The sequence below is a fragment of the Drosophila sulfurigaster genome, chromosome 2L (assembly GCF_023558435.1).
Source record: "Drosophila sulfurigaster albostrigata strain 15112-1811.04 chromosome 2L, ASM2355843v2, whole genome shotgun sequence".
NCBI lineage: Eukaryota > Metazoa > Arthropoda > Insecta > Diptera > Drosophilidae > Drosophila > Drosophila sulfurigaster.
Genome location: NC_084881.1, coordinates 28236837 through 28260387, shown reverse-complemented (window position 1 = coordinate 28260387; position 23551 = coordinate 28236837). Strand labels below are relative to the sequence as shown.

The window sequence follows — 23551 nt, the reverse complement described above, 5'->3', positions numbered from 1 at the left end:
TTTCTTGAAAGCTGTTTATGGTCGAGTGTGACCACATCAACATTTTTATAATAAATGTTCTAACGCTTATGGGATATACCAAACCACAGAGAATAACTACTAACGGTCACACTGAGCAGCAACTTGTTGCCAAGGCAACAGAAAAATATAAACAACTTTTATTTTGGTTGCAATGGATTGGGCTGAAGAATTAAAAATGACAATTAGAAAGGTAAAAGTGAATATAATTAATATAGTTTACTTAATTTTGTTAATATCATAGACGACGGCGAGAAAAGGACGTCGTTCAAAGAGTCGTGATGCATTAAGTGATCAAGTTCAAGCTGGAACTTCGAGTGCCGCGTCAACACACTTGCTTAACAAGGATATATCAATAGATATAACCTTGGATATACAGAATGCTAACAGTAACAGCCCTCCTACTACAACTGCAACGTCGGCCAGCACTTATAATAATGAGTTTGATTCAAGTCGGCCGCCAATTAGACGAGTATCTGGGGGTTGGGCTGATTCCGGTTTAAAGGGATTAAAGTAAGTAATAATGAGATTATTGTACTACAGATAAAATAAATATAATATAATTTACAGATCAAAGAAGAATTCGTTTGACGAGTAAGAACTAAATAACATGTTTAAAACCTTTTCATATATTAACAAAAAATCGAAATTTAGCGAGCGATTTCAGATCTCAAAGTCAGCTACAAGCACAATTCCTACAGATGATATACCCATCATACCGGACTTGGATGATGTACGCGATGAGATATTGTTAAATGAAATAGTGGAGCCTCCCTCGTAAGTATTTGAAGTACAATGAAATCAACAAATATTAAAATGTTTACCCCTTTTCTGCAGCGGTTCAATTAACCATGAAGTGGCATTTAAGGAGCTGAGTTCTGACTTATTATCGCAGAATGCCTTTACAGCTATTGAAAACGTTGATTTGTCCATATTAACACGTTGTTTGCAGATACAAGAAGCGCTCGACGAACCTGATGAAGTCTGGGAATGGGATAAACTCTTTACTGAGATCACAGCTCAAATAAATTCTGATAAAAACCAAAATTCTGGCGTGCCGGAAAAGGTAGAAATCGGACCCGATGAAATACCGCCGGCAGCTAAACTATATTAGTTGACTATAATATTCTATAAATAATTTAATAAATGCAATAAATATTTTATATCACAATTTGAATAATTCACTTTTCGATAAATAACTAGTGTCAACGTTGTTTCTCCATCCAGTTTTGTCATTCACCAGCAATCACAAGAAGTAGTGTTGTATAATCGTACAAATATATCGTCAGACGTTTCTCATCACTATCCGTCACGGGGCAGTGAAAAACATTATATTAGACATTTTTTAATCTGTGTTAATCGCATTGAAAATCGCGTTTAAAAATTGCCAATCCGTAAGAATTCTATAATTAACACATCAATGGCGCCCAAGGCTAAAACAGTTGGTATCAAACCGAAGGCACAGACCTTCAAAGACAAGTCCAAGCCAACCGATGTGCGGCTGTCGAACATCCAAGCGGCAAAAGGTAAGGAAACTTTTAATAAATACGCAAAAACGACAAACCATCACATAAAATGGATGGAGTTTGCTCATTTAAGCAACAAATTGCAATATGCAAGGCATGTTAATTGTTGTTAAGTTGAGTTTGCTCACAATAATGCCAAAAACAAAAGCAGTTGCCGGCTGTGCGGCGGCAGTCTGGAAACTTCTTAGGGATGACACTCAACACAATATGACTCATGTGATGCAGCATGTAAAGAAAATTATAATTTAAAGAGAATTAACAGCTAATGAACATTTATTATAACTTAGAGACATCCTAAAATGTTGTTAATAGGCAGAAGAAAGCAACTTAGATAATGAAAGGAAGATACCAAACCCTGATATAATGCTTTAAAATTTAAGACATGCTCTAATGCTTATTCCCTCTGACTTTCCGTCCCTCGTTTATGCTACAAGCGTAATGTTAGTGTTTAAATTTATAGTTATAATATACTTCATAGAAAAAACATGCTAAAAATGCTTGTTTATTACTTACAGCTGTCTCCGATGCTATTCGCACCAGTTTGGGCCCACGCGGCATGGACAAAATGATCCAGGCTGCCAACGGCGAGGTGTCCATCACCAACGATGGTGCCACCATTTTGAAGCAGATGAATGTCCTGCATCCCGCTGCCAAGATGCTTGTTGAGCTGTCCCGTGCCCAGGATGTGGAGGCTGGTGACGGCACCACATCCGTGGTGGTCATTGCTGGTGCTCTGTTGGAGGCCTGCGAGAAACTGCTGCAGAAGGGTTTGCATCCCACGGCTATTTCGGATTCGTTCCAGCGTTGTTCCAACAAGGCTGTGGAGATTCTAACTGAAATGTCCACGCCCATTGAGCTGAACGATCGTGATACTCTGATCAAGAGCGCTTCCACATCGCTCAACTCGAAGGTGGTGTCACAACAGAGCAGTCTGCTCGCTCCCATTGCCGTGGATGCCGTGATTAAGGTTACCGAGCCTGGTAAGGAAAACGCTGTGGATCTGAAGAACATCAAGGTGATTCAGAGTCTTGGCGGCACCGTTGAGGATACGGAATTGGTGCAAGGATTGGTCTTCACCAGTCGCTCGGCAGGTACCAATGCACCCAAGCGCATTGAGAAGGCCAAGATTGGTTTGATTCAGTTCTGCATTTCGGCACCCAAAACCGATATGGATCACAATGTGATTGTCAGCGATTACGCTGCCATGGATCGTGTGCTCAAGGAGGAGCGTTCCTACATTCTCAACATCGTCAAGCAGATCAAGAAGGCGGGCTGCAATGTGCTGCTCGTTCAGAAGTCGATCTTGCGGTAAGCTTGAGATAATCTTTTTCTATTTGGCAAATACTCAACAAATTAATTTCTACTATAGCGATGCTGTCTCAGATCTGGCTCAACATTTCTTGGACAAGATCAAGTGTCTCGTGGTCAAGGATGTGGAGCGTGAAGACATTGAGTTTGTCTGCAAGACTCTCCACTGTCGCCCTATTGCTTCATTGGATCATTTCACAGCCGAGAATCTGTCCAGCGCCGATCTCGTTGAAGAGGTCGCCAGCGGCACCAACAAGTTTGTCAAGATCACAGGCATTCAGAACATGGGACGCACCATCTCCATCATCTGCCGTGGCTCCAACAAACTGGTGCTGGAGGAAGCTGCTCGCTCCCTGCACGATGCTCTCTGTGTGGTGCGTTGCCTGGTGCGCAAGCGTGCTCAGATTGTGGGCGGCGGTGCTCCCGAGATTGAGATGGCTCTACAGTTGGCTGCTGCAGCTCAGACTGTGGAGGGTGTGGATGCCTACTGTTATCGTGCATTTGCTGATGCCCTAGAGGTCATTCCATCGACATTGGCTGAGAATGCTGGTCTGAATCCCATTGCCACGGTGACGGAGCTGCGTAATCGTCATGCGCAGGGCGAGAAGAACGCTGGTATTAATGTGCGCAAGGGTGCCATCACAGATATTTTTGCTGAGAATGTTGTGCAGCCGCTGCTGGTCAGCATTTCGTCCATCACGCTGGCTACGGAGACCATTCGCTCCATACTCAAGATCGATGATATCGTAAGTGAACGATCTGGAGAATATTAACATATAATATTAAGTAACGAATTTCTCCTCTTTAGGTCAACACCTTCAGCTAAGCAGGGAGATGATATCCTAATGTCTACTACTGTGTATTCGTGCGCTGGAAAAGATCTATACTTATTGTGCATTTTCATAAAATCCCCAAAAACTCTTACACACACACACACACATTAACAAACAAATCCCATTATGCGGCTGCACGTCCGCAACAAATTGAATAAAATTCACATTACACACACTATACTATGCCTTACACATTAATTTCTACATTTAATACCTAATCATTTATGTGTATTTTGCTTTGTATTAAAATCGACATTAACTCGGTAAATTCTCTTGTTTATCTTTTTCAAATTTAATTTAACGAGCATTTCGCGTGACTTGACATTCACAGGTTACGCACGCTTTTGGCATGACGTTGCCAGACCGCGAGAAACTGTTGCCACCCTTGCTTGGCGCTACTTTTGAAATGCGTATTTACCTCATGTTTAATTTGTCAGCTAGTACAACAAGATTTAATGGCAAAATTTAATTTATTTGCCGTGCAGCCTTATCAGTTATCTGATTCGTTTGTGCTATTTTTGTGCCGCTAATATTTCAAAGGGCTTTGGTGTCGCATTTTCTTGTATTTTTGTTCCGTTTTTGGGTGTTATTTGCTGGCTTTCCTTTGTTGTGTGTGCGTGTAAATAAAAATCACTTGATGCGATTTTTATGATGTGCGTTAAATGATTAAACCACTTGAAATGGTTTCAAATTGTCAAAATATAAAAGAAGCGACGAACCGTTTTCCTGCTGTTTTCTTAGCCCCATTTTGTTGTTGTTGTCGTCAAGGGTTTCGTTTTCACTTGGCTGTGCTTCTCTTCTGTCTTGACCGGAAGTTTTGGGCGCGTGTAAGTTAATTAAATGTGTAAACATGTCAAAAAAAGCCCAAAAATAAAAAGGATGAACTCTGATGATGGTGTTGATTTCAGTTCACGCCCCAAAATTCCATTGTCGGGGTTGTTGCTTTGATTTTTGAGCTCACAACTTTTCCAACTAATTGGCTTCAGCGGGAGGGAGGTTGTATCTCTGATTTGGGGATGAGATTACTGATAAAATTTGCATGTGAGCTTCCATTTTGAATTGCCATTTTTTATTTTTAAATCGGCCATTTAAAATTCACCCTTGTTTAATTTTTATGGCATACTTTTTAGGGTGGTGGTTGAACAAATCCCAAATACCATCAGCTTTTCTTGTATTTTCCATTTTGATGGCCCACAGCATGTGCAGCACTTTGCCACATTTTGTGTGGCTTGTTTACCCTGGGACACAGCTGCTGGTCGGACAGGTCACAGGACATTGTCGTCGACGTCGTCGTCGTTGTCCTCCAGAGATTCGCATTTGTTTGTATTCGCAAATATTGAATTTGCGCTTTTTTGCCAGCTAGTTATTTGCTCGCCACATGTCTCACACTTTACAATTTCCAATTTCCTTCCAAAGAGAAATACTTGAGTTCTATTCGTATGTTTGCTACATTATGTATTTCTCTTTGTTTCGTTCGCTTGTGTTTGCTTAATTTCTGCGATTTGCTTGGCACACTAAAAAAAAAGCTTCTTTCCTTTTCTTTGTTGCTCATTTCATATTTTCATTGTAATTCAATTGGGTTTATTTCTGTTTTGGCCAAATGTTTGCACAACTCACAGGCTAACAACAAAGGCTATAGTCAAGAAAAAGGGGTGTGTCATGCGCCCCTTCTCCCTTCCCTCCAACAAAATGTCAGCATTTCGTGTGCGATTCCGTCTCAGTAAATTGAAATTCAAAGCATCAAATTCGCAAGCAACCACGCAGAAACTTAACATATGCTTGCCATATAATTTCCCAGTCACTTTCTCACATCAATTGGCATCCAGTCAGAGACAGAGACATATTCTATTTGCAGTAGTCTGAAAATGCTCCCCCTTCCACCCATCAACAGCAATTTCTTCCCTTCCTCCTCATATTAAAGCTTGCAATTTATTTACACTCACTCGCTGTGTCTTTTTCTCTTTTGATCAACTCCTAAAGCGCAACTCAAGTGTGCCCAAATTGGTGTGCTTTAAAAAATATGCAAAAATGGGCAAGAAATGCATTCACAATATATCAACACGGTGCAGCATAATTTTGGCGCGGCTTTTGTCTCCTTTCTGCTCGTGCATATCGTATTTCCTGTCTCGTATGCAAAGCCCCAGCGCGCCAGTTTTGTGAAAATTTTCGTGAGTGCGGTTCGTTTTTGTGCAAATGCAAATTAGTTAATTGTTTTCGTCAAAAATCGAGTGAATATAAGTTGTAGTGTTTGTGCGGAGTGAAAAATGCGATTTACGCGTCGCGTAATTTGCATTAATAATCAATTTCACGGTTGCGTCGCGGATATATTAAGTGCGTTTTTTTTTAGATCATTTTTTTGTATGTCCTCGTCTATCACAAGTATGTTAAAGTGTAAATTAAAGTGCGTGCCAATAAAGTGAAGTGCAGTGCAGTGCAGTGTAGTGATCTATATATGTATAATGTTTATTATTATTTAATTAAAGCCTATAGCCAAAGGCACTAATGCTCCGCTGCCGCTTTGTCCTAAGCAGCTCCTTTTCTTCATTAATTTTTTTTTCTGTGTGAGTGTATTAGTGTTAGTGAATAGCAAAAGAAAGCGCCACCTGCGGTTTATTTTGGAAGCTCTTTTTGATCGTGGTAAGTAGCTGATTGACATGAAACTGCATGCGGGAGTGCAAGAGTTAAAGCAATTAGCTATTGCATTGATACTAAGCTTCCTTAATCCTTTATATTATTTATATGCGAATAGCAACCCAGGGCTAACTGCTAATCTACTTTAATTTTATAGCTGTTTTAAATTTTTAAAAGTTCTAAAAATATTCTGCGGTATATTTGTTCCGCACAAGTGGGCGTTATACCGAGAAGTAGAAAAACATTTTTTGATGGCTGCAAAAAAATAGCCTGAGACAAACTTAATTTTCGTTAGCCCTGGCAGCTGGTGTGATTAATGATTTGAATGGGTCGCAACCTACACACACACACATGTGTTGCCCAACATATACTTACTTATATACATATATATATATATTATGAAAACGCATTGGAAAATTTCATTAAATTGTTATAAATGAAGGCAGCGAGTGCTTTGTAGGGTAAGAAACATTTCTCAAAATGGAATTCAATTTGCAAATGCAGCAGTCGAGGCAAGTGAAATCTATCAAAGAGCTCAAATCAAATCTTGGACTGCCGATCTGAGCGCCTGCCACATGCCGCATGCCACAAATAATAGCCTCAAGCTTTCATTCCTCTAATCCCAATTCCAATCGAACACCGCACCCGCCTTCTGTTTGACCAGTTAAATGACCTGAGGGCAGGCATGAAGCAAGTGGAGCATGTGGCAAGTGGCGAATGGCGGATGGCAGGCAGGCAGGGCAGGACATTTTGAATATGGGCTGAAAACTCAAAGCGATTTCGTTTCCTTTGAATGTTTTCTTCATCTGCAGCGAACTGATAACATTCAACCAGCAGCTCTCTCGACTTTGCCAATTATGTGTGAGTGCTCTTCGGATGCTTCTGTGTCTATGCCCGAGGTCTCAGCTTCTGTTCAGTTGTCCAGTTGTGGGTCCGAGTGTTTACGTAGTATATAAACCATTGCTTGCAGGCGAAATTGAAATGCTTTTGATGTGCTGTGCACAGCCAATAAAATGGCCTTTAAATTAAATATTTACATATTATATTTACTAAGGACTTTGTAATTTAAAGTTATTTACTTTACATAGAGTAATTTCGTGCCAAATACTGTGAAAATTGTATAACTATCGATTTAGATGAAGTGTCCGAATACTAAGATTATTTATTAGTTATCAATTTTATTAAAAAGATGCGAACAGCATTTTTTCCAAAATGAATCTCTGCTCACAAAAATAGCAGTGTGCGATTCAGAATGTTTTAACCGAGGCAAAAAGGATTATACAACTATAAAATCGAACATCATAGACTAAGTATGCGATAAAAGTGTTTTGGCTGTATATTCCTGAATAGCTCTCTTAGAATAATTAAAGGTGTATTCCATTTAAAGCCCATTTTTGGACTTGTTTTCAATTTGAAGTTTAGCGAATGACCCAAGATAACTTACAACTGCGACACATTACAAAAGGACGCTCCACAACAACAACGACAACAACAACAACAAGAACAACGATAACGACAACGACAACGACAAAAAAAAAACTAGAACAACAACCACCCGAGCACCATATGACATAACTATGTGTGAATTTATGGTATAAACCCTTTTCGTCCCACCCCACCGGCAAAAGTTGAATTCGTCCTAAACGAATCAGAAAACGGCACCATCTAAAGTCGCTTACCCCCCACCCCGCGGCAAGGGTAGGGGAAGGGTTAGAGTTGGGCGGTCAAATGGATTTACACGCTTGCTTCGATATACAAATAAGGGTTTCATTTGGCATGGAACTGTATTTCAGATGCCATATTAAGTGTTGCAGGGGCAAAGATGAAGTGATTTCTTATCCAACAAATCCAGTGCCGAGATTTTCGCCTAAACAACAATGCGTGTATGTCCTCGACGACGAGAAGGACGACTGCAAAGGGGTTGGTGCGGGTCCCTTTATTCCTTTGGAAGAGAGGAAGTTTATTAAAAAATTGTGTGTTTGCGCTTGGCGCGTGTCCTGTCCGGATGGGATCCTTGGGTTCGAAATCAGTTAACTAAATATGTACTTAAATATTTATTTAGGTAGCTTCTAATGAGATTCAAGTGTGTATATGTGGGATATGGCAGTATACAACAAGGATATGCTATAGCTCAACTAATTGAATTATAAACTGAAGCCGGGTATTAACTTGTTAACCTTAAAAAACGGAGGCAAAACTTTTAACAAATTTCTGTAGAGTTTCTTCAAAGTAGAATACAATTCTCAATTCGAAAGAGATTTAAAAAACATTTTCTATTATTTATTTTTAATGATTTTTATTGAAATTTCAGTGTTTTATGTTAGATCTAAGAGTTTAAGATCAATTTACAATTGGACATCGTACAACAACATCTTTATGTGGTAGGTTTAAGTATAGGTAAAGTTGTAGGTATATTACATAGACTTATCATTATTATTAGGGTGTTATTATATTAAATATATAGTAAAGTATGGTATATTGATAGATTGGCATGCTGGACACATACGTACACACAACAGTTATCGATAGTATTTAGTTGGGTTTCTATAGGTTGACTACATGGAAACTCTAGGAACTCTACGTAGATCCAATACAGTGCTTAACATAATCTATGCATATGTACTTGTAAATTCGTAATGGATTCTTCTGATACGACTCGCTATCACCTAAGGGGGGGGGGGGGGAGCATAAAAAGGGAACGATATGCAGTTTTGTGTGTGGAATGTGTGTGTGGAAGATTTGGAGGTATCTTTCTATGTACAAGAGCTGATCAGAGGAACAGCTTATTCGCCAGAACTAATTGAGCTGCCGCAAAACGAACTCGCCTCGAGCAACGCATGACCATTGGACATATTGAGTGCTTGGGGTGGATAGCCAAAGGCATGACTGCTCAAGGGCGTGCCGGTTGGACTGTCCAGGTCCAGTGAGGGATTGATGCGTTTCTCCTTCTGCCGGCGATTGCAGAACCAAACACGAACCACCTCCTTGTCCATGTGAAGACGCTCGGACAGCTGATTGATCTCTTCCGAGGTGGGTTTGCAGTTCAGCACAAAAGCCTGCTCGAGGGCACCGCGAATTGTCGTCTCAATCGAAGTGCGCTTCTTGCGTCGCCGACCCAAGATGCTCTCGGGTGTGCTGGCCAAATTCGTGGTCATGGTGTTGATGTTGAAGACTCCGCCGCCGGATTTGGCCACACTGCTGTCCGCATCCTCGAGCCACTTTTGCAGCAGCGGCTTCAGTTTGCACATGTTCTTGAAGCTCAGATTGAGCGCCTCGAAGCGCGAGATTGTCGTCTGCGAAAAGTCATTGCCATAGAGTTTGCCCATAGCCAATCCCACATCACCTTGGGTGAATCCCAGCTTAATGCGACGCTGCTTGAAGGTCTTGGCAAACTGTTCCAACTCCTCCAGATCGGTGGTTTCTTCAGGTGACTGCTCCAACTTGGTGGCCATCACAGCAGCCACTGTGGCGCCACTTGACATGGGTTTGGGCGTGCTCGCTGATGCTCCGGATGCTTGATGTTGCATGCTCGGCGTATTTGGCGTCAACACAGCGCTGCTCAGTCCCATTGCAGCAGCGGCAGTTAGTGAATTGGGCGGCGTGCGCTGATGTTGCTGCTGCGGCTGTTGATCGTTGGAACGTGCCACAGGCGATAGCGATGGGCTGCGAAGTGGCGATTTGCTGACGGGTGTGGAATAATGGCGAGCGGGAGGCAAAGAGATGGACTCATTAAGCGGCGGCTGCTCTCGCTGCTGTTTGAGTTGCTGCAGCGCTTGGAATTGTGCGAGTGCTTGCAGCGAATTTTGCAGCAGAAACTGTGTGGCAAGATTGGGATTGGGGAATGCATCGGGCGCCAGTTGACGCACCATTTCAATGTAGCTATGCAGCTGCAATTGCAACGCTTGTTGCATGTCCTCCGGCCCAAAGGCCATCGGAGGCAAACCCATGGCGGACATCGCAGCGGCTGCTGCGGCATGTTGTGGTTGCTGGGGGGCTGTTGGTGTGGCTGTTGCCGTTGGTGGGGCATCGAGAGCCAAGCGCTTGGACGGTGGTGATTCGCTGCGTGCCAGATTGAGCACTTCATCCTCGAGAGCCGCATCCAATTGGCCAGCGCTGCGTTTGCGGCTCAAGTTTTCAGCATATTCTTGCTCATGTTCCTCCTCGACCTCCTCTTCTTCTTCTTTGTAACTTTTGCCGCAGTCTGGAAAAGAGGAAAGAGTTGAAAATTTGCGTTATCTTCGAGTTGAAGTATTTATAAATATGTTTTCGTTTGGGCTTTTTCTTTTCAATTTTCCAACTCAATGAAGTTCAAGTAGCCTGCGTCGCATAAATTGGCCAAGTTTTCAATATTTTTGCTATTTTAAGGCAAATTTTATTCAATCTTCCAATTGAATGCCCGCCATTCGCCATCGCTTGTCCTGCGGTTAGCTGCTGCATTGCCGATAGACGCTCAAGCGGAAGGGTTTCTTGCCTTTGTGCCCCCCTTCTTCATCTCTTCCCCCTTTCTGCAATACAATTTCGTGCATTGCCTAAAACTCAATCATGCATAATAATTGGAAAATCGCCTAACGTTTTGCCCAGCTTCGGGGCCAGGAAGCTTTCTTCTTCTGGACTGGACTTTTGAGTTTGAAATCTGCGCAGTGTCAGCGACAGCAGCTCTCAAATTTCATAATGTGTCATGGCAAAAATTATTGATTTACAACCGAAAGAATGCCGCCTAACATATCAACAACATCCTGTGCTGTAAGATAATCCTTGTTGTGTTTTAAAAAAAATGAGAACTTCCTTTCAGCTGATGAAAAACGCTTAACCCAGAACAATTGAAAATATGTACATGAAAATTTTCATTGAATACGATCTTTCATTTACATTCTTATATACACTTTTTAATACAAATATTATATATTCCAGGCAATCCAATTACTTATTTTCAATTGGTAAAAGAATAAACTAAATGTATTAATCATTTAAATTCTAACTAAATGATTAATCGCCACAGATAATAAATTCAAATACATATAATACATTTACATATTTTACATGTATTCCAGGCAATCCAATTACTTGTTTTGAAATGTTGAAAAAATAAACTATCAAATGTATTAATCATTCAAATTCAAACTAATTGATTAAACGCCACAGATAATAACTACAAATACATATTTTACATATATTGTAAGCAATTCAATTACTCTGTTTTAAAATATAAAAGACTAAACTATCAAATTTATTAATCATTTAAATTCAAACTAAATGATTAATCGCCATAGATAATAACTTCAAAGGATTTGATTAGATGATTGCTGTAAGCGGCTTTTGGCCGTCAGTTTGCCTCTTTTGTCGTTTTATCAGTTTTGAGCTGGTTAAGGGATTAGACAGTTGGACAGTTTTCGCAATGCGGGTGATGGGTGAAAAGTTTAAAATATATACACGCTTTGATACATGTGAAATGTTATGTGGGCAGCTGTTTTTATGACTTTCGTTGTAAGCGAAGAGAATCGACTAATATAATTAGCTGGAGAGACGCAGTTAAAACTCAGCTAAAAATCGCATCTTTATAAGGGTTACACGGCTTTCAAATTGTGATTGTAAAATCCGCGTATTCTCTCCCCCCTTCGGGGTTGCAACCCCTGGATTGATGGGTAACAAACAATTCGTTACAATTGCAAACAATTTGGAATGCACGAGTTGAGGATTTTCCATTTTCCAGTTTTCGTTTTTAGTTTGGGGTGTAGCATTCTACAATTTTGTTTTTGAATGCAACTTGCGATTGGCAGAAACTTTAGAAAGGGTTTAGCGCTGCCACAAAGGGCTGCAAGTTGCATTGTTGCAACATAAGAAAGGTTTTGCAAAAGTCAAGAAGCTGCAGGCGCAACTTGGCCCAGAGCAACAGAGCGACACACGCAGAGTCGAGTCGAGTTGAGTCGAGTTGAGGACTGAACAACATTGAACCCGATACCAGGTGATGTGGCTGCGTTTTGTCTTTTAGCCCAGAGCAGATGTGTTGATGTCGTTCTGGCTATTCTAGCTGTTCTAGGGATGCCACACAATGGCAAATGTGTGAATATATATGGTATGTTGTGTGTGTGCGTGTTTCACTGACAAATGAAGTGTTGCACGTTGTTTCTATGCTGATGTGGCACTCTGTTGTCTTTCTGCATTTAGGGGTTGCATGCTACGGGGCGTCCTCTTTTGAATGCATCAATGTAAAGTGCGTTTCGATTTATGGGAAAGATATAAAAGATCCCCATGCTCAGTGCGCATTCAATCCAATTATATGCCATACTATCTGAGAGATCTATTCACAATATTCTGCATAAATTAGGTACGAAATCAAAGCCAAATTTCTGGAAATTTTCGAGTAGAACTAAAAACACTTTAGATCTATTAAATGATTGAAAAATGTTGACAAAAAAATGTTTTATTTTCAACAGTTTTGAAATAGCAAAAATTTTAAACAAACTTGATCTGCGTGCAAACATAACAAATGCTGTCGAAAAAAAATTATAGCTCTATCTCTTATAGTCTCTGAGATTCAGTGTTTCTTACGAACGGACGGACAGACGGACATGGCTAGATAGAAGTTATAATACCCTTCTACCCTATGGGTAGCGGATATAAACAGCAAAAAAGTCTAGAGAATTGTGCTCAAGCTACTCTCAAATTATTTTCCAATTCTCTCTGTGATTTCTTTTGTCTTTTAATAGCAAGTTCCTCCAGCTACTTTAACGCCTCTTAAGCACCCATTCCATGCAATTTAAACGCCCTCGTGACGCCCCAAAGTTGCGTTCAATTCAAGTGGCCAATCAAAAAACCGCTGATTATATAATATCATGAGAACTTGTTGCGGAGAAATTACCCTATTGAAGGGACAATTAGACTCACGCAACCTAATCCTTTGGCATACCCTTTTTTGCGGTTAGCGGAAGAGGCGTTCAATTTGAATAACAGCCAGCGAGTCAACAAGTTGCAGTTAATAAAAAAGAAATAGGGTTACAGTTAGGGTAAGTGTGAGGTAACCCCTTCAATATGTGGCACACTCTCTCTTTACACCTCAGCGCTATTCAAATGATATGTTAAACGAGAAGCAACAGTTGATTGGTGGCTCTGCTCTTCCCCTCTCTCTTTATGTGTGTGTTTTTTAATAGGCAGCAACCCCTTTTTTTAAGGGCTTTCGATTGTTGTTATTGTTGTGACATATTTAAATATGCACCCTTGAGGAGGGCTCGCTTAATTTGCGTGTAAACCAATAAAAATGCAACTCTAATTGTCAGTCTATGATATGGCAACCCTGTTATCTACATAGTATTTAAATGAGGGTTGTCATTTAAATTTGAAACTCAACGAGGGTTGCATGTTTTTGCATAGATTATTTACAGTTTGTTAGGGGCGAGGGAAGGTCGCCAGTTAGGGTCGTCTCTCTGTTGTATAATTGTTGCCAACAATCATCTAAATGCGCAGTTTTGTGAGCGCATCAAAGGGAATGAGACAAAGACACCAGAATTTACATTTTGACAAATTGTTATTTTTGTTTATTTGCAAGCAGGGTCACGCGGGGGTTCCGAGGGGTCAACAATGTCGAAAACTGTATGTGTGTGTGTGTGCATAACCTTTTGCATATTTGTTCTGGGGGTTGCACTTCTTATCGTACTTATACAGTTGTTACATTCTACACCATGATCTCTAGGGTTGCAACCATTGTCGTGGGTGTCGGGTGTTTATGTTGTGCTGAGGGTTTCGATTCACCGAAATTTGCAAAAATGTATACAGGATACTTTGCAGTACTTAATTCTATATGAAGAAGAAATTTTAGGAAATTAAAGAAAATACTTCAGATAGATAGTTTTTTTCATCTAAAATAAAAGTACTTCTACTAATTCTTAGTTCCTTTCTTTTCAAATATCGGTTCATCGGTTTCGTATTCCATTCTAAATTACTAATAGTTTGTATAAAGGGTTCAAAATTTCTGCATCTGCTTCCCTCATTCTTCACACAATTTTATTTAACCAAAAATATCGTTATTTCATAATTCTGAATTCCTTTCTTAACATAACTTTTAGCACTATGAAATTCTATTCTAAGTTGCTAATAGTTTCAAAAAAGAGATCGAAATTTTTGCATCTGCTTCCCTCATTCGTCATACAATTTTATTTGCCCAAAAATATCGTTATTTGAGGCAACTCAATGAGTTGCATGAGCCGAACGCTAACTGTGGCTGCGACTGCATTTGGTTGGATTTTAGGGGCACACTTCAGTCACGTGCGATGTCAGTTGCAGCACCTACCTAAGGCCAAGCCCGTTTAGCTCATCCCAAAACCTATTCTGGCTGCTTTTGGGGTTGCATCAACTATAAAATGCCTGACCCCCGGGGCTATATATGTATATGTATAAGAAGAGACATCAATAAATGGCAACATGGCTCGTGTGAGTAATCAATTTTGCCACAAAGTAGCCACGTTCCCAGACACGAGACCAAAGCCAGGCAAAACCAGGAACCCAAACCCAACCTTAAAGACCCTTTGCTGTAGCTACTTTTGAGTTTGGAACATGTCTGTTGAATATTGGCAAAGGATTACGAGCATACCTGATAGAGATCGCAGAGGTGATGGCGGTGTCGGTGAGTTGGACATGTGTCGCAAAACTGTAAAGAAAGTAAAAAAAAAAGATGCAGTGGCTGTGGTTAGTTTTTTGCGTTTTTGTCTCGATGGCATTTCCCTTAACATAATAATAAACCTAAATAACTGATCATCATTGAGTTGACTATCGATTAGTCGAAACACTGACGACAGAAATGCAAATGGCACGTTCTTATCCTATTTTCAGCACGGCTGTCAATTTGTGCCACACCATGTTGCAAGGGGGGGGAGCGACTTTGTCTGGGGTTTGTCTCGTTGAGTGTGTCTGCCACTTGGTCAGCCATGGCTCGTAAAATGTCCATTAGTATTTACGGTTCTTATAACGTGGCATGCAAAAATACTATGTCTTCTGTTTGCTGTTGCTATTGCTGTTGTTGAGTTGTCCTCTGAGTGGTGTCCGGTGTTGTAAACTTTTTTAAGGTCTTCGCTTTATGTCTGGCAAATGGACACACTCGAAACATTCGCAAAACTGCGATGAAATCAGCAACAGAAACTTTAACATGTTATTCAACAATTTTCAAATGAATTGAACTTCTTTAATCATTTTTTGTAGTCTTAGAAATGTCAACAAATTTTCATTAAATTCCTTTTCTCTTCAACATATTTTTGCTGCCTCTCGCCAACGTCTTGCTTATTTCCTTCACCTATTCAAACATTATAACATTTCATTCAACAATTTTCTCTATTACATATTTAAATGAAGCTTTAATCATTTTTTGTAGTTTTAGAGTTAATTGTCAAATAGAATTTCATTTAATTTCCTTTCTCTTCAACACATCTTTGCAGACTTTCGACAGATTCTTGCCTATTTCCTTTACCTGTAACATTTTCGTATTTTATTCAACAATGTTTCTATTCAATATTCAATATTCAAATGAATTGAATTGCTTTAATCATTTTTTATAGTTTCAGATTTAATTGTCAAAAAATGTAATTCAATTTATTTTCTCTTCAACATATTTTTGCTGCCTCTCTTCAGATTCTGTCCTATTTCCTTCACCTATTCAAAATCCAGGATTCACACACACTACGACACTCTTTTACTCACACATGCTTGCGTGGCCAAGAGGCACTTGATGCGCTGTGCTGTTGTCCACCCTGTGGATGGCTTTTTTTGTATACCATTTTCGGTTTTTTGTTTTGCAAAGTAGATATTAAATTTATAGCTCCCCCGGGGCGTAAGCAAAGTGTAGCGCATCCAAGCGCACACACACAGATACTCACACACATACACACACACAAAGAGTTGGCCAGCAAAAAAAAGTAACATATTTTTACGACAATATATTGTAGATGGAATGTTTTGGAATCCTTGTGCATAATGTCCTGAGCGACGCATTATAAATATACAGATTACCCCACTGGACACTCAGCTCTGAACTGGACTGCGAGTGTGTGTGTGTGTGTGTGGTTGGTAATGGGTTTTTGGCTTGTTCTGGCTTTTGGACTTTTGCTTCTGTGTGTTGTGGTTTTTTGGGAGGTGTGAGGATGGCAAGGGAGGCTTATCTCCTGTGTGTCCCAATGTCCCTCCTTCTCCCTCCCCTTCTCACAGAGGGTGATTACAAGTGGCATAAGTAGGGACTCAACTGATCTGCATGTTCGACTGTTTCAGAAATTATGGGTTTTGCCCGACGTCCTTTTTCGTTTTTTTTTTGTCATGCAATTAAAAAGGCAATGGTCAGAAGCGGCATATCCTTGCACCTTCGGCTTAAATGTAATTACACAAAATTTGGCTTTTGTGGCGAATGGAAAAAGAGAAAATAGAAAATTAAGGGAAATTGCACGCCTCAAACTAAAACCGAAAATAAAAAAAGGCGCATCTTCGTTTTTTCAGACGTCCTTTTTTTTTTTAAAGGAAGAAGCAAGAATTAAGAAAAAAATGTACGTTTCCTTTTTGTGTGCGGTGAATGCAAAATACCTGAGACGAGTCCGGTTTTTGGGACAGGTAAAAAGGACACAGGACACAGAACTCTGCACAAGAGATGCAAATGTAAACAAAATAATGATCACACGCTCTGTGGGGAGCGAGCATCAGCTGCAGCTTCAAGACTCTGTCTCAGCAGGACATCATGATGCCGAATCAAAACTGAAGCAAATGCTGCATCTGATAGGGAAATTCAATGCTCCGACTTATTCTTGGTACACCTAATGTGAGGGCGTGCGTCATACTAATCATCTGTTGTCTTCTTTGTTGCAAGTATAAAGGGGGAAAGTGAAAGCTACAGGTGCAAGAGAAGGAAGCTTCGAGTTTGATTGCACACAATTTTTGACTTCTCGATTGTTGTTTTAATCCTTTTAACTATGCTTATGCTAATAAATGTTGCTTAAAGCTTCAGCCTACATGTGTCGTGTTGCTCCTGGCGCTGTTGCAAGAGTCGCACACTTGCTTCCTCATCGTCGCAATCCGTCTCCACTTTGATGTTTGGCTGCGTAGCATTTGTTGCTGCTGCTGCTGTTGTTGTTGTTGTCGTTTCCTCTGTGGCATTCCACAAACGCCGCTGCATTTGCTGTAGCACCATCATTTTGTTGAATGATTTTTATATTTATTGTTTATTTTTTAGCACAAAAAAATTCTTCACTTGCACTTTCTTTTTTATGTAAATTCGAAGAACTGTCAAATGTTCAAAATATATCTGTGTGTGTGTGCGAAATTGACATATGCAAGTCACAGCGAACAGAGTTGCTATTCACTTTAAATAATTAATCGTTAACGTATATTTTTTTGTTTTTATAGAGTTTTATGCATTTCAATAAAAACGACTTTTACGTTGTCAATGTTAACGGAACAGCCAATGTTAATGTAAATGTTCCGAACCGACTTCGTCGACTTGCCGAATGCAACTGAATCGACAAACGACGGCGACAAACTCAGCTGCAGTTGCTCTATCGTGTAGTGTTTGTGTGTGTGTGCTTGTGTGTGTGTGTGCGAGTGTGAATGCTTTATGATTTGCAGCAGCAGCAGCAGCGCCGTCAGCAGCGTGTAGTTGTTGTTGTTTTTTTTCCTTTTGCCTAGTTTTCTTTGTTGCTTTGCACTCAACATTCTCACTCTCCTCTCTGGCACACACACATTTGCTTACCCCGCCGCACTCAAACTTCGACTCAATTCAAGCAATCAACCCTGCACCGTTAGACTGACTTTGAATGTGTGCATGTGCGTTTGTGTGTGAGTGTGGAACGTATTCGTTTTGTCATTGCCTGCATTCTGATTAGACTTGATGTCATTGTTGCAGTCACCTTCCCCTGCATTAGCATAGAGTATTTTTTGTTGCTTCTGTTTTTGTTCCTTATTTTGAGTGAAATGGGTGTGGCCAATGCTCTCATACGCACACATAAGCACGAGTATGAGTATGCACATGCAGTTATAGCGCCGTTTGCTGCGCAGTTGCTCTGCCATTGCCATTGCTTTTGCTTTTGCATATTCTCTTTTCTCTTATTGCACTCAAGTACATAGATCATAATTAAGAGCTTACATAGCGTACGAGTTCGTGTACGAAGGAAGTGCGACTACTGCCAAGGTGCTTGGGCTTATTGGCGCTCTGTATACAGACTTTGCTATGTAAAAGCAGTTTGCACAGAATGCAGATACTATATATGGTATGCAACTGATTCAGACCGTTAGATAGGTGTAGAATATTTACAGTGGCAGACACAGGCTTTGGGGCAACTAAATGGGAAAGAATTTTGAAGCTTTGTAGAGTGTTGAAGTAATGTATAAACTATTTAAATTTTGTATATAATATGTTATATAAATAAAATAGTTAGAGTTTATGAATTGGAAAGTATAATGAAGCTTTGTAGACTGTTGCAGTAAATAGTTTATATAATATAGTTTTTAATATAACATATAAACTTTTTAAATAGCTATTTCCTTTTTGTTAGTAGAAGTTATATTAAAACTATTATATATTTTGTTTTAAGAAGTGATGTTCTTTCTATTTCTCTATAAAAACTTTGTTTGAATATTTTAAAATCAAACTATTTTAATTCATTCTTGAAAATCTTATTATATTTTAGTTAATTGATAACAACCAAATAAAAAGTTATTTTGAATGTGAATATATCACAATATTTTTGTGATATATATTATATAAATACATTTTCTTCTTTTCATACTTCTAAAAAACTCATACTTTTCATAAATAATATATATTAAATAAAAAATAAATAAATGTAAGTATATATAAATATACTTTATTTAGATTTATCACAAGATCTTTTTTAATATATTAAAATTTGTTTATTTCATACTTCTAAAAAACTCATACTTTTCTTAGCATGAACTTCCTGAAAAATGTGTCGTAGTTCCACTGTGCCAAAATCAGTTTGGAGCATCCTTAGAGCACTGTGGGCTGCAATACGAGCAAGGTTGAGCATTTCGGTGTGATTATATAAACACAAAACCCATTCATATAAACATCAGAGCAGCCGTTGAACCGAGAGTTGGGGAGTAATTACAACAAGTGTTGTGTTTGTTGCTCTTCTTGTTCTATGCCAGACAGGGCAGCTGTATGTATGAGTGTGTGTGTGTGTGTGTGTGTGTGTGTGTGTGTGTGTGTGTGTGTTTGGGGAGGACGCAAAGTTTTTGCTGCAAAGCATTGCAAAAGAAAGTCGAGAGCATTTTCCACATGCAGGCAACGTGCAAAGTGGCCAAAGAGAGAAAGAGAAAGAGAGAGCACTTGAGGGGCAGAGGAGGGTGGCTTGGGGGCAGGTCTTTGCCTTGCCTCGGTGACAGCGCATACATTTTATGATTATGAGTGGAGGTTCTGCAGCCTGGTTGCAGTTTGCAGCCTTTGTTTTAGCTCGAGTCACGAATAAGGAATTGGAAAACTGTTGGAAAAACTGAGAGGAAAAATTGGCAGGACAATGCCTGGCAGCCTTGTGGGGTGTGTGTGTGTGTGTGTGTGTGGGTGAAATGTTTTAATTAAAAGTGCAAAATTAATGTTTGGCCTGCCAGGATATGACTGGCCAATGAGCAATGACCAGCAGACATTCGGTTTGGCGCACATTAAAGTGCCAAAATGATTTAAGTGCCAACTGAGGAACTGAGGAACGCAAAAAGGGGCAGGAAAATCAATATAGTAGATATAGATAGAGGAAATGCTACCCTCGACAAACTGACCAACTGCCAACTAATTTCAATAGTTATCCTTTTGACTTTGCTCCTGCTCGTTCGCCTGTGCACGTAGCCTGATTAAACTTGTCACTCGGCCTCCTCGACTGGCAAAACAAAAGATAAACAATCTTCAGTCTACATACAAGTATATCCACCTACCCAGTTACCTCTCCTCTACACTTTTTGCCTGTCTCTCAGACTTGCAGAGTTGAGTTCTCCGAACAGTTGCGAGTCGAGCGCAGTTGTCCGCTGTCTGGGCAATTTGATTATTTGCCAAAAACAGACTACGCAGTTAGAAACAGGGGTTACACCCACATAAACACATGTGGCATGTAAATAGCTCACAAAGGGCAACAACAAAGTTTTTGGGCATTGAAATTAATCAAGAAAATAAACGCTTGGCAGCATCAAAAATACGAGTACGGCAAAAGGGACGAACGACGGCACTTTGCATGAACATTCAGCTCACAAGGACAATGCCAGGAGCAGAGTTGGAAGCAGCAGATACAACAGACAGTCAGAGGGTTGGGTGGAGCTAACTGTCATCCTCTTCTGGTTTCTTGTTGTTGTTGTTGCAATGCATTAAAATGACATACCAATTTGCGTTAAGCAAATAAGACGAGACTAGTTTTAGTTTTTCTATTCGTTTTGGGGTTGTCTCTGTCCGTTCCAGAATGGGATTGATTTTGCGTTTAGCTTTAAGTTATCGTAGGTTTTCAGGGTTGGCTTTAAGATTGGCAAATTTAATTGTAGATAGCGTCGGAAATATGTGTGATAAATGTCAAAAAGAAAGGGAAATAGTAATATAATTTAAAAAGGAATATCGTGGTTAATATTTATACCGCTACCCATAGGGTAGAAGCCATGTCCGTTTGTCTGTCTGTCCGTCTGTCCGTCCGTCCGTATGCACACCTAGATCTCAGAGACTATAAGAGATAGAGCTCTAATTTTTAGTATTTTTTTGTAGTATTTTCGGTATATTTTGAAAATAATATTTTCCTTTTATTCAAAATGGGTAGCGGGTATCTCGCAGTCGAGCACTGTAGCTTTCTAGCTTGTTTTTGATTGTCTTTAGAGATTGAGTGTGCTAAATTTTGTCCCCAAGTTTAATGATCTTTCTGTTACTGCAGCTGAATGGGGTATCGATTAAAAATAGAATAGTTTGCACATTTGTTTAGCTGCTGAAAATACGCGCCAAAAAAACTGAACAAAAAGATTGAATTCGATAGGAATTCGAAAGGCAAACCCTATCCAATTGTTAAAAAAAGAGAAGAAATCAATGCCCAAGGCCAAATGTCCCTTTACTTCCGCATTTTAGCGCCGTCTTCCTACTTAGCTCCCCGCTCTCTGCTTCCCTTCTCTCATTATTTATTAACGTTTATTGATTTCGACTTGCTTGGAAATCTGCCACAAAAAATCTCTGTCAAATGCAACCCTTCGTCCCTAAAAATCGACCCAAAAATTGTAGAGAAAAAAAAAATAAGATGCATTTTCCCAGATTTCTTTGTCAAATTCGCGCCGTTTTCTGTGTCTTTGAGTTTTCAATGTTTTTTGGGCTAGAAAATAGACAAATAAAAAGGAAGAAAAAAGCAAGAAACTCAAGGGTAAAATTTGAGGCTCACTGTCAAGGATTATTGAGGATCTTCCACAGTTTAGCTGCAGCGCAAACACACTTGTAGTAGGGTCTTGAGGGTAGTTGCAACCCCTAGCTGTAATTCGGGGTGAATCTATGCCAATAATGCGTCATTTTTTAACGAAAAAAATTTGTGTAATATACGAAGAAAAAAAAGTGAGGTAAAAACGGTATTTTTGCGTTGAACAATGCAATTTTTCTGGGTGATTTTTTTCAATTTTTTATAGAGTTGGGTGCTAGGGTAAGAAAAGATATTGCGGTTCTTTGCTACCGTTTTTTTTTGATTAGCCATGACAGCGTCTAACGGAATTTTGCTGAAATTTTCTCACAAATTCTCAAGCATTTTCTCAACTCAATTTTGACGCCATTTTGTGAATCCTTTTAGCGTTTTAACCCCTTTCCCTGAGGTATATGCAAATTTAACCCTTAAGTCGCTCCTCCTTCTACTTTTTTTCAATTGCGCAACCATTTTTTAAATAAAACAATATTTCCTTAGGCAAATGAGATTTATGAGCCATTGCTTTACAGCTTGTAAAGCGGTTTTATTGGATTTGTCATTGCCACCCTCCAGTTCCTCCCCCTTGGCGAACTCAATTGGCCATAAGCTGCTCAGGACCTGGCACAGTTGGTATTGACACCAGTTCACAGTGAGCTTTATTTTACGTTTCTCTTTCTTTATTTTTTAGCCATTCTTTCACTGATTTTGTTGAGGGTGCGTGTTCGATGCGATGTCAAAGGTTAGAGACATGCAATTGTGGTACTGAATACTGAATGCCGCAGGCAGCCGCAACCTTTGGCCAACCACCCACTGAAAAGTGGTTTTAAATTCCATTAAATAAAGTTGTTAAGGTTTTTGTCTCGCACTTCCCTGCATTTTCACGCATATTTTCTTCGCACTTTTGTAAAATTTATTAATATTTTAGTGCTTTCAAATGGAGTTTAGATGTTGCTATTGGGGTTGTCCCCACCTCTCAAGGGGATGTTTAAGGGAATATGAACAGCAGACAATGTTGAGCATTGAACACGGGTTGGCATGTCATTGGTATTGTATTAAGTCGAGTGCTAGTAATTGAGTTTATGTTTTTACGGTGGATTTCAATGGGGGAAAGGGGTGGTATAAGGGCAGTTTAAAGATGGATATTACTATCTGAAGGAGTGAAGGTATATCGATAGTTTAAAGATAGAAAATACTATGTGAAGGATTGAATGCATATCGACAGTTGAGAAATCTATTTATTATGTAGACTCAAATTAAGCAAATATAGTTGTGAACTATATATTCTAAGAAATTTTTATTTTCTTCTTATGAAACACTTTTACTGATAGATCTATCTAGTACATAAACTGCATAAAAAGACTCTAATTAAGTAGATATGGATGTTAACTATAGATTATAATAGATTATAATAGATGCCCATGAAACACTTTTACTGAGTAAACTATTTATTATGTAAACTGAATAAAAAGACTTAAATATTGTAGATAGAACAGATCAGTTATAGAAGGGTTTATTATTCTGTTCTTATGAAACACTTTTACTGAGAGAACTATTTATTATGTGAACTATATGGATATCGACTATATTTTATAATAGATCAGTTATAGAAGAGTTTACTTTTCTCTTTCTACCAAACACTTTTGTTAAAAGATCTATTTATTATGTAAACTGAATGAAAAGACTCAAATTCAGTAGATATGGATGTATAGTAAACTATGTATCATAATAGATCACGTAAAGAAGAGCTTATTATTCTGTTTTTGAATATATACTATAATAGATCAGTTATGTAGTAGAATAGTTTATTATTCTGTTTTTATGCAATACTTTTATCATTAACCCGTGTTGTCGCACA

At 39.3% G+C, this 23551-nt stretch overlaps 3 protein-coding genes across 6 annotated transcripts in view; 2 read left to right on the top strand and 1 right to left on the bottom strand.

Annotated features, from left to right (window-relative positions):
• The first annotated feature begins 87 nt into the window (after nt 1-87).
• On the top strand, nt 88-1499 carry LOC133835236 (intraflagellar transport protein 43 homolog). The gene is made up of 5 exons (XM_062265185.1): nt 88-211; nt 263-531; nt 589-612; nt 673-795; nt 856-1499. Exons 1-5 carry the CDS (start codon nt 173-175, stop codon nt 1130-1132), a joined length of 732 nt encoding a protein of 243 aa, XP_062121169.1. The 5' UTR covers nt 88-172; the 3' UTR covers nt 1133-1499.
• LOC133835229 (T-complex protein 1 subunit delta) lies at nt 1408-3863 on the top strand. Its single transcript, XM_062265177.1, has 4 exons — nt 1408-1544; nt 2060-2852; nt 2914-3598; nt 3661-3863. Exons 1-4 carry the CDS (start codon nt 1439-1441, stop codon nt 3676-3678), a joined length of 1602 nt encoding a protein of 533 aa, XP_062121161.1. The 5' UTR covers nt 1408-1438; the 3' UTR covers nt 3679-3863.
• A 4742-nt stretch (nt 3864-8605) lies between these two features.
• LOC133847451 (POU domain protein 2) overlaps nt 8606-23551 on the bottom strand; it is a 35772-nt gene continuing 20826 nt past the window's right edge. For 2 of the 4 annotated variants that reach the window (XM_062282515.1, XM_062282507.1), the window contains exons 4-5: nt 14901-14957; nt 8606-10517 (exon numbers count right to left, since the gene is read on the bottom strand). In XM_062282515.1, the coding sequence (XP_062138499.1) occupies nt 9100-10517; nt 14901-14957 (1475 nt within the window). In that variant the 3' untranslated portion in view covers nt 8606-9099. Of the gene's footprint in view, nt 10518-14900; nt 14958-17293; nt 17766-23551 lie in introns of those variants that run through there. The other 2 variants (XM_062282525.1, XM_062282534.1) reach the window with 2 other exon arrangements.